Source organism: Salminus brasiliensis, chromosome 8 (assembly GCF_030463535.1).
Source record: "Salminus brasiliensis chromosome 8, fSalBra1.hap2, whole genome shotgun sequence".
Classification (NCBI taxonomy): Eukaryota; Metazoa; Chordata; class Actinopteri; order Characiformes; family Bryconidae; genus Salminus; species Salminus brasiliensis.
Window position 1 is genome coordinate 8,025,949 of NC_132885.1, and position 14,948 is coordinate 8,040,896.

The 14,948-nt window shown below is 40.4% G+C and overlaps 2 protein-coding genes across 2 annotated transcripts; both read right to left on the minus strand.

Annotated features, from left to right (window-relative positions):
• Nucleotides 1-883: 883 nt before the first annotated feature.
• Nucleotides 884-9,514, minus strand: LOC140561217 (CD276 antigen-like). Its single transcript, XM_072686263.1, has 6 exons — nucleotides 9,460-9,514; nucleotides 3,473-3,781; nucleotides 2,909-3,184; nucleotides 1,653-1,961; nucleotides 1,048-1,323; nucleotides 884-951 (listed from the first exon to the last, which is right to left on the minus strand). The coding sequence occupies exons 1-6, from the start codon at nucleotides 9,512-9,514 to the stop codon at nucleotides 884-886; spliced, it is 1,293 nt and encodes a 430-aa protein (XP_072542364.1).
• A 1,213-nt stretch (nucleotides 9,515-10,727) lies between these two features.
• LOC140561219 (cell surface glycoprotein CD200 receptor 1-B-like) lies at nucleotides 10,728-13,151 on the minus strand. The gene is made up of 4 exons (XM_072686265.1): nucleotides 13,094-13,151; nucleotides 11,432-11,740; nucleotides 10,808-11,083; nucleotides 10,728-10,738 (listed from the first exon to the last, which is right to left on the minus strand). The coding sequence occupies exons 1-4, from the start codon at nucleotides 13,149-13,151 to the stop codon at nucleotides 10,728-10,730; spliced, it is 654 nt and encodes a 217-aa protein (XP_072542366.1).
• Between the last annotated feature and the right edge of the window lie 1,797 nt (nucleotides 13,152-14,948).

Sequence of the window (14,948 nt, forward strand, 5' to 3'; positions counted from 1 at the left end):
CTGTGCATGATGGCAATGCAGAGCAGAAGCTTGATGATAAGCAAGGTGCCAAAAATACCCAGATAAATCAAAGACCAATTACCAGCCAGTAAAGAGTCTGGAAAGAAGCAAATACAACAGAACTTAATATTATCATACTTCATTCATACAAAGTTCCTACAGCTGACATTAAGATTCTTGGACCACTCTTCTTTTGACCAGCTTCTAACGGACCAGGCTATGGGATATTTTATCACAGCTATGCAGGGTGGGTAGACCACCAGGGCGGTCACTCCAGTGCAATACTGACTGGCATTGGCATCCGCTGGCAGATACACCAGAGCCAGGTACACAGCACCTTCCTCTGAGCGCGTCGGTGGCTGGCTGATCGCGCACTGGTCTGGGGCATGTGTCAGTTTTCCCCCTTCCAGTGTTGGGAGCAGTGCATGTGATAGGGGAAAATATGTATTGGTTGGGTATTGGTCGATCCAAAGTGGGAAGAAAATTGGTAGAAATGGAAAAAGAATTTCTAGCAGGTTAGATTAGTATGCTGGTCTTCTAACCAGACTCCCTTAGAAGAGAATCAGTTGATTCAAAGCTCAGCTTTTAGAGTTTTCACTAGAAGGTAACAAACAACAAATCACTCCTATTCTTATGTGTCCAGTTTGTTACAAAATAGACTCAAACCTTTGCTGTTGCTGGCCTATACATTGTTTAATGGTGTACACTGTTAAAAGTAGAAGATCCTTGAGGAACTTTTGGAGGTTCTTCAGTTTGAAACTGTGGAGGAACCTTTTAAGGTGCTTTGAGGAACCTTTAAGGAATCTTGTTCTTTTAAAAAATCTTTTGTTAAAGGTTCTTCAAAGCACCTTAAGTTTCAAATTGAAGAACCTCCAAATGTTCTTCAAGGACCTCGTACGTTTAACAGTGTTGGACCAGTGTAGTAGTAGTGTTTAGCTACTTTGTCGGAAGCTGTTGACATAGAGCATTAGAAGAGCCCTGACACATAATGACACACAAAATTACATAATGTAACGTCACGTAAGTCAAAAAATCTGAAGTGCCTACCCTTATACTTGAAGGTGTTGAATGGAATCTCTTTCCATTTGTGGGGGCTGGCGGAGACCACGCAGGTCAGGTTATTGCGAGATGCATTTTGAGGCAGCTGTAAACAACTCGTCACTGTGAAAAGTCCACTGGCATCTTTTGATGAGTTTGTCTTGGGTTCGGAGGTGTTCCACTGTGTTTTCCAGTAAATGGAAGCTACTGGTTTACTCTGAGCTTCACAGATGGCAAAAGTGTGACCACCTATATCTTCCAGCCAGCCAGTCAAGCTCGGACGGGCTAATTTCAGGAAGACAAGACATGAATTTAATTTCATCGATTTACATATTTTTAAATGAACTTCATAATTTTGACCCTGAATATCTGAATTCAAAATTCAGACCCAGAAAATTTTAATTTTTATAAAAATCATTGAACGCCCATTAAAGCCATGAACTGATAAAACATTTGTTTTTCTTTTAAACGTTGACTCGTCACTTTTTGTTAATTACCGCTAAGCACTAATGTCAGTCTGGTGTGTCTTCCTCAGAATTACACTCCAAGCCAACCTCTATACTCTGCAAGAAGTGGTTCGTCCGTAGTGAATTGTAGAGCCACAGTGTGCTTACCCCATGCAGACACATGGATTGTTTCCACGTAGCCCCCTGCTCGGTAAGACACATCACAGGTGTAGTTTCCTTCATCTTTGATGGAAAAATCAGGGATGATCAGGCTGTAGTCCCCAGCCGTACTTATATACATCTTCTTTTCATCTTCACAGGTGTTGAAGGATGTGTCGTTTGTAGCCACACTGATCCAACAGTTTTTATGTGAGTTGATTTTCCAGATTACATAAATCATTTCACTCCATGGTATCTTTACATTGGTGCAGAGTAAAGTGACCGTTGTGCCCACTTCTATACTCTCATTCCTGGAACCTGTAAAATTCATTTAACACAGTCCAGTAATGAAACTCTGAAATTAAGGTATTTGACATTAATCACTTTAAAAACTGCTGTTCCCTCCAGTTTATGAATTCATCTTCTTCTGAGTTTTGTTACATTTAACCACTTAATATTTTGGGGGATTTGAAGGTTTATCGTTCCTGTCATGCTGCTCTTAACCCTTGTTACAAATGTGTGAAGGACACAATTTTGATAGAAATTCAAGAAACTCAAGATGAGAGAAACTCTGAAAATTTTTTTGAGTTTTTGATGCAGAGGCTGATCAGAAGCTTTATGATAAGCAAAGTGGCAAAAATACCCAGATAGATCAAAGACCAATTACCAGCCAGGGAAGAGTCTGGAAAGAAGCAAATACAACAGAAAATAATATTATCATACTTCATTCATACAAAGTTCATACATCACTTTTAACATATACAGCTGACATTAAGATTCTTGGGCCACTCTTCTCTTGAACAGCTTCTAACTGACCAGACTATGGGATATATTTAATCACAGCTATGCAGACAATACTCTGGCTATCACTTTGACCAGAGGATCATTAGTTTGAATCCCGGTCATGCTGCTAGGCATCGGCAGCCGGGGGCCCCAAGAGATCGCAATTGGCCTTGCTCTCTCCAGGGTGGGTAGATGGCGCTTTCTACCCACATTACTCCGGCGGCAGTTCAGAAACAAAGGTGCTGCCTTACTGCACACTGGTAAGAGGAGGCATGTGTCAGTCTTCACCCTCCCAGTGTTGGTAGCACTGCATGTTATAGGGGGAGAATATATATGGGTTCCTTATAGTTTTAAGAGGGTTGGACCAGTGTAGTAGCAGTGTTTAGATACTGAAGCTGTTGACATAGAGCATTAGAAGAGCCCTGACACGGTATAATTACAGAACATTAAGTCACGTAAGTCAGAGAATCTGAAGTGCCTACCCTTAAACTTGAAGGAGTTGAATGGAATCTCTTTCCATTTGTGGGGGCTGGCAGAGACCATGCAGGTCAGGTTATTGTGAGATGCATTTTGAGGCAGCTGTAAGCGGCTGGTCACTGTGAAAAGTCCACTGGCATTTTTTGATGAGTTTGTCTTGGGTTCGGAGGGGTTCCACTGTGTTTTCCAGTAAATGGAAGCTGCTGGTTTGCTCTGAGCTTCACAGACGGCAAAAGTGGGACCACCTTCATCTTCCAGCCAGCCAGTCAAGTTCGGACGGGCTAATGTCAGGAAGACAAGACATGAATTTAATTCGATAATAAAATCGATTTACATATTTTTAAATGAACTTAATTTTGACCCTGAATTTTTGAATTCAAAATTCAGACCCAGAAAAATTAAATTTTTATTAACCATTTTTTTGTTAATTAACTCTAAGCACTAATGTCAGTCTGGTGTGTCTTCCTCTGTATCTTAGCTTAAAGAACAGCATTACACTCCAAGCCAACATCTATACACTGCAAGAAGTGGTTCGTCCGTAGTGAATTGTAGAGCCACAGTGTGCTTACCCCATGCAGACACATGGATTGTTTCCACGTAGCCCCCTGCTCGGTAAGACACATCACAGGTGTAGATTCCTTCATCTTTGATGGAAAAATCAGGGATGATCAGGCTGTAGTCCCCAGCCGTACTTATATACATCTTCTTTTCATCTTCACAGGTCGTGAAGGATGTGTCGTTTGTGACCACACTGATCCGACAGCTTTTATGTGAGTTGATTTTCCAGATTAAATAAAACATTTTACTCCATGGTATCTTTACATTGGTGCAGAGTAAAGTGACCGTTGTGCCCACTTCTATACTCTCATTCCTGGAACCTGTAAAGTTCGTTTAAAACAGTCCAGTAATGAAACTCTGAAATTAAGGTATTTGACATTAATCACTTTAACAACTGCTGTTCCCTCCAGTTTATTAATTCATCTTCTTCTGAGTTTTGTTACATTTAACCACTTGAGAATTTTGGGAAATTTTGATCGTTCCTGTCAGGCTGCTCTAAACCCTTGTGACAAATGTGTGAAAGACAGGGGGACTTCACCCTGGTAGTGCATAGTGCAGGTATGAATACTGCATATAATATATATAATTATATACACATTTATGAAAAATGAACATCTGTACAGCTGTGCAAATAATCCTAGTGCAAATGTTATGCATGTTATGTATCAGTGCTGTTAACAGTTAACGGTTTGTAGTAACAGGTGTTGGTAACAGGTTAATACACACTGTTAATGCAGCACTGTTAAACACTGGAGTCAGTTACACACTGGCATTCAGTTTATTAATGCTAGTCACAGAACATGGGTCTGAACATAGGTTTGTTATTGGTTATCAGGATGATTTCTCTAGGAATTCAAGAAACTTTGAAAATCTAAAGGTCTGAAAGATAGATCAGGAAAGAATTCACTGACCACAGAAAAAATACAAAACTTATAAAAGAATAATGTAAAACAGGAGAAGATTAGCAAACCTGATGATGACAAAAACCTAGTGAGACAGACAGCCAGAACAAACACTGCTTTCCACAGTCGCTTATTCTCCATGGCTCCAGAGCTGAGAACTGACTGGTGCAATTCCTCTTCTCTTGCTTTTCTTCTCCTTTGTATTCTTATTTTTCTCTGTATTCAAATTTTTGACGTCAGTGCCACGCCTACGGCCTGTTTCCATTCTGAACCTGAACGTCTTGTGTGATGGTACTCAGCTCAGTCAGATGCCACGCAGATCTTCCAGTCTGGTCCTATGTTTTGTAGAGCTTCAGTTCATTCTCAGCTGGGCCTAAACATTAAAGACAGCCTTCTTTAAGCCTGACGGAGCTGCTGAATGTCTTTGCCCCTGTCCTTCTGCGTCTGGTTTGTTTGTTGCCTAATCTTATCTTGATTTCTGAAAACTCCCGCCCTCTGAGACACCCAATGTTTTTTATGCTCTCACATATACAGTGGGGAAAAAAGTATTTAGTCAGTCACCAATTGTGCAAGTTCTCCCACTTAAAAAGATGAGAGAGGCCTGTAATTGACATCATAGGTAGACCTCAACTATGAGAGACAAAATGAGAAAAAAAATCTGAAAATCACATTGCCTGATTTTTAAAGAATTTATTTGCAAATAATGGTGGAAAATAAGTATTTAGTCACCTACAAACAAGCAAGATGTCTGTCTGTCACAGACCTGTAACTTCTTCTTTAAGAGGTTTCTCTGTCCTCCACTCATTATCTGTATTAATGACACCTGTTTGAACTCGTTAACAGAATAAAAGACACCTGCCCACAACCTCAAACAGTCACACTCCAAACTCCACTATGGTGAAGACCAAAGAGCTGTCGAAGGACACCAGAAACAAAATTGTAGACCTGCACCAGGCTGGGAAGACTAATCTGAAATAGGCAGCAGCTTGGTGTGAAGAAATCTACTGTGGGAGCAAGAATCAGAAAATGGGAGACCTACAAGACCACTGCTAATCTCCCTCCATCAGGGGCTCCACGCAAGATTTCAGCCCGTGGGGTCAAAATGATCACAAGAACGGTGAGTAAAAATCCCAGAACCACACGGGGAGACCTAGTAAATGACCTGCAGAAAGCTGGGACCAACGTTACAAAGACTACCGTCAGTAACACACTACGCCGCCAGGGACTCAGATCTTGCAGTGTCAGACGTGTTCCCCTGCTTAAGCCAGTACATATCCGGGCGCGTCTGAAGTTTGCTAGAGAGCATTTGGATGTTCTGGAAGAGTTTTGGGAGAATGTCTTATGGTCAGATGAAACCAAAGTAGAACTGTTTGGTACAAATACAACTCGCTGTGTCTGGAGGAGAGTGAATGCTGAGTTGCATCCAAAGAACACCATACAAACTGTGAAGCATGGGGGTGGCAACATCATGCTTTGGGGCTGTTTCTCTGCAAAGGGACTGGGACGACTGGTCCGTGTACATGAAAGAATGAATGGGGCCATGTATTGTGAGATTTTGAGTGCAAACCTCCTTCCATCAGCAAGGGCATTGAAGATGAAACGTGGCTGGGTCTTTCAGCATGACAATGATCCCAAGCACACTGCCAGGGCAACAAAGGAGTGGCTTCGTAAGAAGCATTTCAAGGTCCTGGAGCGGCCTAGCCAGTCTCCAGATCTCAACCCCATAGAAAACCTTTGGAGGGAGTTGAAAGTCTGTGTTGCCCACCGACAGCCCCAAAACATCACTGCTCTAGAGGAGATCTGCATGGAGGAATGGGCCAACATACCAGCAACGGTGTGTGCCAACCTTGTGAAGACTTACAGAAAACGTTTGACCTCTGTCATTGCCAACAAAGGATATATAACAAAGTATTGAGATGAACTTTTGTTATTGACCAAATACTTATTTTCCACCATTATTTGCAAATAATTTCTTTAAAAATCAGACCATGTGATTTTCAGAATTTCTCTTCTCATTTTGTCTCTCATAGTTGAGCTCTACCTATGATGTCAATTACAGGCCTCTCTCATCTTTGTAAGTGGGAGAACTTGCACAATTGGTGACTGACTAAATACTTTTTTCCCCACTGTATAACGCCAACTTTCTGCACCCTAAACCCTCTGCACCCTAGTCGTATGAACACATTTCTTTTACATATGAAGCTCTCTTATCTCCTTCTGTTCTTCTCCTTGACTGTTCCTCAATGTTGAATCCATCATAGTCACAAGGTTTGCTTTACTGAAGCACACTGCCAGATTTACTGCAACATTAAGAGAAAATAACAGTAACAGGTTTACTCATTCTACTCATTCAAAAACGAGGATTCAGCCATTTTTAGTAGAGCTTTTACTGTGTCTGTCAAATCTGGCCACTCCTTTTATCATTTGCATGCATTCTCAGAGATTCATACACTACACCGTCACACCACCAGGATGAACCTGACGAAATGTCCTGGTCACACAGGCCACTCCTGATGCAGTTACAAACACTTAGCTGATTTAGTCTATTTAAAAGGCTAATTTTGATGTGTTTGGTGGTATTTTTGTGATGGTGTGGTTTATGAATCTCTAACGTTGCTTGACAATCATTGCCGTTGCAGCTGAGATAAACTTGTCCTGAGTAGGATTTCAGAGCTCGTTAATACAGAGCTTTAAACATGGCTCAGCCAATCAGGTCCAGCCAAAAATAGCAAAAAATACATAAAAAAAAAAAAAGAAATACAAACAGGAAGAACTACATTTTCTTTCTTATGATTTAAATGAAGAGTTTAAGAGCATGCCATCAGCAGATGATTATGGTTCAGGATGAGATGTTTGACTGTAAGAGGCCTTGGATTGTGCTCAAAAGTATGTGGAGCACACCTGAGGAAACCAGCATGTGTTAGAATGTGAAAAAGTCCTCAGGCTGCAGAAGATGCTGATTGGGACTCTGAGTAAAGTGGGGACTGTGGATAGCAGGGACAGAACTAAGAAAGAGAGTAGACTCTAAAACACTAGGTGCTTAAAAGGGTTTTTTAAACGATGCCAGAACCACTTTTGGTATCACGAAGAGTTAAGTTCGTAATAGAGATGTGTGAGGGTTGTTAAATATTACACTGGTTGACCTGTGAGAATGCACTATGATGTGATGGTGACTCAGGGTGGTATCAGGAATGCACACTTTCTGGAGATGCAGACAGCCTAGAGGTTAGAAAGGGTCAGAAGCTTCAGGGTCCGGCAGATATATCCTTTTGCACCTGCCTGGATCGTAAAGTCATTAAGATTGACCATCTATTTAAAGAATACACATGTAAAACTGTATAACTAACTTTATTGTTGTTTTTATTTCAGTTTCTCATTATTGTTATTATTTGGTGTCGACCAGAGGAGGATGGGTTTCCTTTTTGAGTCTCAGCCCCCCTGAAGGTTTCTTCCTCTTGACCTGAAGGAGTTTTTACTTGCCGTTGTCGCCACCAGCTTACTTAAAAAGGCTTGGACCCGGATCTCTGTAAAGCTGCTTTGTGCTATGTATTGAAGCCTATAGAAATACATTAAATTTTTTAATTTTAATATAAAGCTGTGTACTGAGATACAATACGAGGGAACGTGGGGTTGAGCTGCCTATAGAATGAACTGTGAAGTCAGAGCTCCTGCACAGACTAATTAAAGAGGTTCAGAGCTTGAGCTAGGCTGATTATATTATGTCCTGGCTCATACAGCAAGTATGCAAACCAGGCAGTGTAGCAGCCAATCCAGCGGAAGCTTTGTATGTTTTAAAGAAATGCGCTCTGTAATTTGCTAAAACCTCACCTACATTAACAATAACAATTTCAGTTAAATTAGCTATTATGCTAACTAGCTATGCTAACTTGCAGGAAGTTAGCCATCCATTTCACTTTAAACTCTCAAGTCTTAAGGCTAAGTCAAGTCAGGAGTCAAACAATATACAACTCCAGTGCGAGTCGAGTCCCCATCTCGTTCCCCACATGGCTGAGAAGAGGTGTTCAGTCTTCTGAGGTCCACTTCTTCATATTCATAAAACTGGAAAAAAAATATTAATGACAAACAGCTGGTTACATTACAGGGAAATCTTACTAAATCCAACTACACTTGTTAAATAAATTAAAATAATAAATGAATTAATGAACATTGTTACAGTATAAAGTAGGTTGTCTCTTGAAGTTGAGATTTTAGATGTGCAGCAAATATTTCTGTAAATCAAAAACATCATAAATTACTGTACTGTACTGTACTGTACATTACTGTACTGTAATGTTTAGGAACTCCTGGATGATGTACATATTTTGTTGATAAACATAAACACAACCTCTACAGCAAACAGTTATATTGTTACTGTCAGGCAAAAACCTTGAATCTCCAAAACAGCAGCTTTACAGGAGGAGGAAAATGCCATCTTAACCTTCAATGGAGGTCAATGTAGAAAGAGCTTTTCTATTGGTTAATTCTTCATGACATTATACAAGCTTTCTGTGTAAAGGTAAAGGTGCATGTATTTGTCACTGTACAGCGAAATGTGTCCTCTGCATTTAACCCATCTGGTAGTGAACACACACACACATGTGTTGGGGGCAGTGAGTACACACACACACACCCAGAGCAGTGGGCAGCCAACTCCAGTGCCCAGGGAGCAGAGAGGGTAAAGGGCCTTGCGCAAGGGCCCAACAGTGGCAGCTTGCCGAGCCCGGGAATCAAACCCACAACCCTGTTATCGATATCCCGGCGCTCTAACCGCTGAGCCACCACTGCCCCCCCACTGCCCCCCATAATGTGACATCAACATTATGTTTGTTGAAGTTCTAGCCACAAATCTTTGTCACAATGTTTAGGTCAGTGGGCTGTGAGGGCTTTCTAAAAGCTTCGGATAGTCTTGAAGCTTCAGGTCGCCCAGGTAGATTAGAGGTATGTTTTGGATTGCTTTACTGTTGGTTAAGCCATGCTCTTTTCAGCTTCAGTCCAGACATAGTGTAGCATATCTGACATTAACCCAGGTTTGGTTTCCTTCTTATGACTCTTCCATAAAGATTATATCTGTGCAGACAATGCTACAAGGTGGATACGTGCACCAGCTTCTTTACTTTCAGTCATATTGGGGGCTTTGATGTGCCTGCCCATGATTGCTGAGTGTTAGTACAAGCTTTGAACAGTCATCAATTTTTGGAAACCTGATTCTTAATTACAGTTGGCGACTGTAATCAAGGTCTATTTTGTAAAGACAGTACATTATTTAGTCATATATATATATATATATATATATATATATATATGTATATATATATATATATATATATATATATATAAAATGATGGTGTAGAAATAGATACAGATAAATAGAAATACAAACGTACTCTCTGAGCTTCCTGTGCATGATGGCAATGCAGAGCAGAAGCTTGATGATAAGCAAGGTGCCAAAAATACCCAGATAAATCAAAGACCAATTACCAGCCAGTGAAGAGTCTGGAAAGAAGCAAATACAACAGAACTTAATATTATCATACTTCATTCATACAAAGTTCCTACAGCTGACATTAAGATTCTTGGACCACTCTTCTTTTGACCAGCTTCTAACGGACCAGGCTATGGGATATTTTATCACAGCTATACAGGGTGGGTAGACCACCAGGGCGGTCACTCCAGTGCAATACTGACTGGCAATGGCATCCGCTGGCAGATACATCAGAGCCAGGTACACAGCACCTTCCTCTGAGCGCGTCGGTGGCTGGCTGATCGCGCACTGGTCTGGGGCATGGGTCAGTCTTCACCCTCCTAGTGTTGGGAGCAGTGCATGTGATAGGGGGAAATATGTATTGGTTGGGTATTGGTCGATCCAAAGTGGGAAGAAAATTGGTAGAAATGGAAAAAGAATTTCTTGCAGGTTAGATTAGTATGCTGGTCTTCTAACCAGACTCCCTTAGAAGAGAATCAGTTGATTCAAAGCTCAGCTTCTAGAGTTTTCACTAGAAGGTAACAAACAATAAATCACTCCTATTCTTAAGTGTCCAGTTTGTTACAAAATAGACTCAAACCTTTGCTGTTGCTGGTCTATACATTGTTTAATGGTGTACACTGTTAAAAGTAGAAGATCCTTGAGGAACTTTTGGAGGTTATTCAGTTTGAAACTGTGGAGGAACCTCTTAAGGTGCTTTGAGGAACCTTTAAGGAATCTTGTTCTTTTAAAAAAATCTTTTGTTAAAGGTTCTTCAAAGCACCTTAAGTTTCAAATTGAAGAACCTCCAAGTGTTCTTCAAGGACCTCGTAAATTTAACAGTGTTGGACCAGTGTAGTAGTAGTGTTTAGCTACTATGTCGTAAGCTGTTGACATAGAGCATTAGAAGAGCCCTGACACATAATGACACACAAAATTACATAATGTAACGTCACGTAAGTCAGAGAATCTGAAGTGCCTACCCTTATACTTGAAGGTGTTGAATGGAATCTCTTTCCATTTGTGGGGGCTGGCGGAGACCACGCAGGTCACGTTATTGCGAGATGCATTTTGAGGCAGCTGTAAGCGGCTGGTCACTGTGAAAAGTCCACTGGCATCTTTCAATGAGTTTGTCTTGGGTTCGGAGGGGTTCCACTGTGTTTTCCAGTAAATGGAAGCTACTGGTTTGCTCTGAGCTTCACAGACGGCAAAGGTGTGACCACCTTCATCTTCCAGCCAGGCAGTCAAGCTCGGACGGGCTAATTTCAGGAAGACAAGACATGAATTTAATTTCATCGATTTACATATTTTTAAATGAACTTCATAATTTTGACCCTGAATATCTGAATTCAAAATTCAGACCCAGAAAAATGACATTTTTATCAAAATCATTAAACGCCCATTAAAGCCATGAACTGATAAACCATTTTTTTTCTTTTAAACGGTGACTCATCACTTTTTGTTAATTAACTCTAAGCACTAATGTCAGTCTGGTGTGTCTTCCTCTGTATCTTAGCTTAAAGAACAGCATTACACTCCAAGCCAACATCTGTACACTGCAAGAAGTGGTTCGTCCGTAGTGAATTGTAGAGCCACAGTGTGCTTACCCCATGCAGACACATGGATTGTTTCCACGTAGCCCCCTGCTCGGTAAGACACATCACAGGTGTAGTTTCCTTCATCTTTGATGGAAAAATCAGGGATGATCAGGCTGTAGTCCCCAGCCGTACTTATATACATCTTCTTTTCATCTTCACAGGTGTTGAAGGATGTGTCGTTTGCGACCACACTGATCCAACAGTTTTTATGTGAGTTGATTTTCCAGATTACATAAATCATTTCACTCCATGCTATCTTTACATTGGTGCAGAGTAAAGTGACCGTTCTGCCCACTTCAATACTCTCATTCCTGGAACCTGTAAAATTCATTTAACACAGTCCAGTAATGAAACTCTGTATTTGACATTAATCACTTTAACAACTGCTGTTCCCTCCAGTTTATTAATTCATCTTCTTCTGAGTTTTGTAACATTAAACCACTTGATATTTTGGGGGATTTGAAGGTTTATCGTTCCTGTCATGCTGCTCTTAACCCTTGTTACAAATGTGTGAAAGACAGGGGGACTTTCCTTCATCCTAGTAGTGCATTAGGATCTGATGTAAAAAGTGGCCACATAGAGGTTACCAAGCAGTAAATGAGTGTTTCTGAAGCAAGTTATGAAACATTTAATACAGCATTAGTTCTGTTTATTACCTCCAAGCTTTTCCAAGTTGTGTGGGGCTGTTTTATTAGAATCTTTGGTCGTTTTGACATCTTCTCCTTAAAATTAGAATTAGAATCACAATCTCTTTACCTCTTTATGCATGTTACAAAAAGTAAGAGCAAGACAAGTATGACACGTAACAAACAAACAGACTGTTAACAAGTATTGCACAGAGAGAGAAATACACTACATAATAAATAGAATAAAGAATAATATGTTTAAACAAGTACTAAAATAATACAGTGTAGAAACTATTATACAAACTATACACACTATTATGTGCAGATTATATACACACTTGAAAATGAACATCTGTACAGCTGTGCAAATAATCCTAGTGCAAATGTTTTGCATGTTATGTATCAGTGCTGTTAACAGTTAACGGTTTGTAGTAACAGGTGTTGGTAACAGGTTAATACACACTGTTAATGCAGCACTGTTTCACACTGGAGTCAGTTACACACTGGCATTCAGTTTATTAATGCTAGTCACAGAACATGGGTCTGAACATTTTGTTATTGGTTATCAGGACAATAACGCTAGGAATTCAAGAAACTTGAGATGAGAGAAACTCATTCTTCAGAAAATCTGAAGAAAATCACTGACCACAGAAAAAAAAACTAAACTTTTAAAAGAGTAATTTAAAACAGGAGAAGATTAGCAAACCTGATGATGACAAAAACCTAGTGAGACAGACAGCCAGAACAAACACTGCTCTCCACAGTCGCTTATTCTCCATGGCTCCAGAGCTGAGAACTGACTGGTGCAATTCCTCTTCTCTTGCTTTTCTTCTCCTTTGTATTCTTATTTTTCTCTGTATTCAAATTTTTGACGTCAGTGCCACGCCTACGGCCTGTTTCCATTCTGAACCTGAACGTCTTGTGTGATGGTACTCAGCTCAGTCAGATGCCACGCAGATCTTCCAGTCTGGTCCTATGTTCTATAGAGCTTCAGTTCATTCTCAGCTGGGCCTAAACATTAAAGACAGCCTTCTTTAAGCCTGACGGAGCTGCTGAATGTCTTTGCCCCTGTCCTTCTGCGTCTGGTTTGTTTCTTCCTTCATCTTATCTTGATTTCTCAAAATTGTAACACGTCCTCTGAGAACCCCATTTTTTTAGGTGAAGCTCTCGCACCTGACAACGCCAACTTTCTGCACCCTAAACCACTATAGTCATATGAACACATTTCTTTTACATATGAAGCTCTCTTATCTCCTTCTGTTCTTCTCCTTGACTGTTCCTCAATGTTGAATCCATCATAGTCACAAGGCTTGCTTTACTGAAGCACACTGCCAGATTTACTGCAACATTAAGAGAAAATAACAGTAATGAGTTTACTCATTCTACTCATTCAAAAACGAGGATTCAGCCATTTTTACTAGAGCTTTTACTGTGTCTGTCAAATCTGGCCACTCCTTTTCTCATTTGCATGCATTCTCAGAGATTCATACACTACACCGTCACACCACCAGGTCACACAGGCCACTCCTGATGCAGTTACACACACTTAGCTGATTGGACAGTCTATTTAAAAGGCTAATTTTGATGTGTTTGGTGGTATTTTTGTGATGGTGTGGTTTATGAATCTCTAACGTTGCTTGACAATCATTGCCGTCGCAGCTGAGATAAACTTGTCCTGAGTAGGATTTCAGAGCTCGTTAATACAGAGCTTTAAACATGGCTCAGCCAATCAGGTCCAGCCAAAAATAGCAAAAAATACATAAAAAAAATAAGAAATACAAACAGGAAGAACTACGTTTTCTTTCTTATGATTTAAATGAAGAGTTTAAGAGCATGCCATCAGCAGATGATTATGGTTCAGGATGAGATGTTTGACTGTAAGAGGCCTTGGATTGTGCTCAAAAGTATGTGGAGCACACCTGAGGAAACCAGCATGTGTTAGCATGTGATCCAAAAGTCCTCAGGCTGCAGAAGATGCTGATTGGGACTCCAAGTAAAGTGGGGACTGTGGATAGCAGGGACAGAACTAAGAAAGAGAGTAGACTCTAAAACACTAGGTGCTTAAAAGGGTTTTTTAAACGATGCCAGAACCACTTTTGGTATCACAAAGAGTTAAGTTCGTAATAGAGATGTGTGAGGGTTGTTAAATATTACACTGGTTGACCTGTGAGAATGCACTATGATGTGATGGTGACTCAGGGTGGTATCAGGAATGCACACTTTCTGGAGATGCAGACAGCCTAGAGGTTAGAAAGGGTCAGAAGCTTCAGGGTCCGGCAGATATATCCTTTTGCACCTGCCTGGATCGTAAAGTCATTAAGATTGACCGTCTAAAGAATACCCGTGTTGCCTCTCCCTAAAGCTGTAAACTGTAAAACTGTATAACTAACTATCACTTTTTCATCTTGTATGGCTTTACAGCACATTTGCCATTTTTTCCCTTAATTACATTTTTTTATTGTTGTTTTTATTTCTGTTTTTCATTATTGTTGTCACCACTAGCTTACTTATAAAAGGCTTGGACCCGGATCTCTGTAAAGCTGCTTTGTGACAACATACGTATTGAAAAGCCTATGGAAATACATTCAATTTTTTAATTTTAATATAAAGCTGTACACTGAGACACAATACGAGGGAACGTGGGGTTGAGCTGCCTGTAGAATGAACTGTGAAGTCAGAGCTCCTGCACAGACTAATTAAACAACTTGATTTCTGCACTCCTAAGTCTCCAGCTCACTTTCTTCTTTCCTGAACAAAAAGACACAAGGATACAACAGTGTAAAGAACATTGTCCTGATGTAAAGGCTGATTACAAATGTGAAGGAACCTGAATTGGTTTGTTGGAACCCAAAGATCCAATATAGCTTAGTTTAATCCTCAGTGACCAGAAGGATTTGAGT

Bases quoted from the DNA above. Each gene is read 5' to 3' on its own strand.
- LOC140561219 (XM_072686265.1), bottom strand. From the start codon at position 13,151: ATGAAGGAAGAAACAAACCAGACGCAGAAGGACAGGGGCAAAGACATT. The intron at 11,741-13,093 runs GTCAGGCTTAAA...TGAATTTTACAG, and splicing joins CAAAGACATTCAGCAGCTCC to GTTCCAGGAATGAGAGTATT. The intron at 11,084-11,431 runs GTAAGCACACTG...TCCTGAAATTAG, and splicing joins AATCCATGTGTCTGCATGGG to CCCGTCCGAGCTTGACTGCC.
- LOC140561217 (XM_072686263.1), bottom strand. From the start codon at position 9,514: ATGGGCAGGCACATCAAAGCCCCCAATATGACTGAAAGTAAAGAAGCT. The intron at 3,782-9,459 runs GTATCCACCTTG...CGAACTTTACAG, and splicing joins AAGTAAAGAAGCTGGTGCAC to GTTCCAGGAATGAGAGTATA. The intron at 1,324-1,652 runs GTAAGCACACTG...TCCTGAAATTAG, and splicing joins AATCCATGTGTCTGCATGGG to CCCGTCCGAGCTTGACTGGC.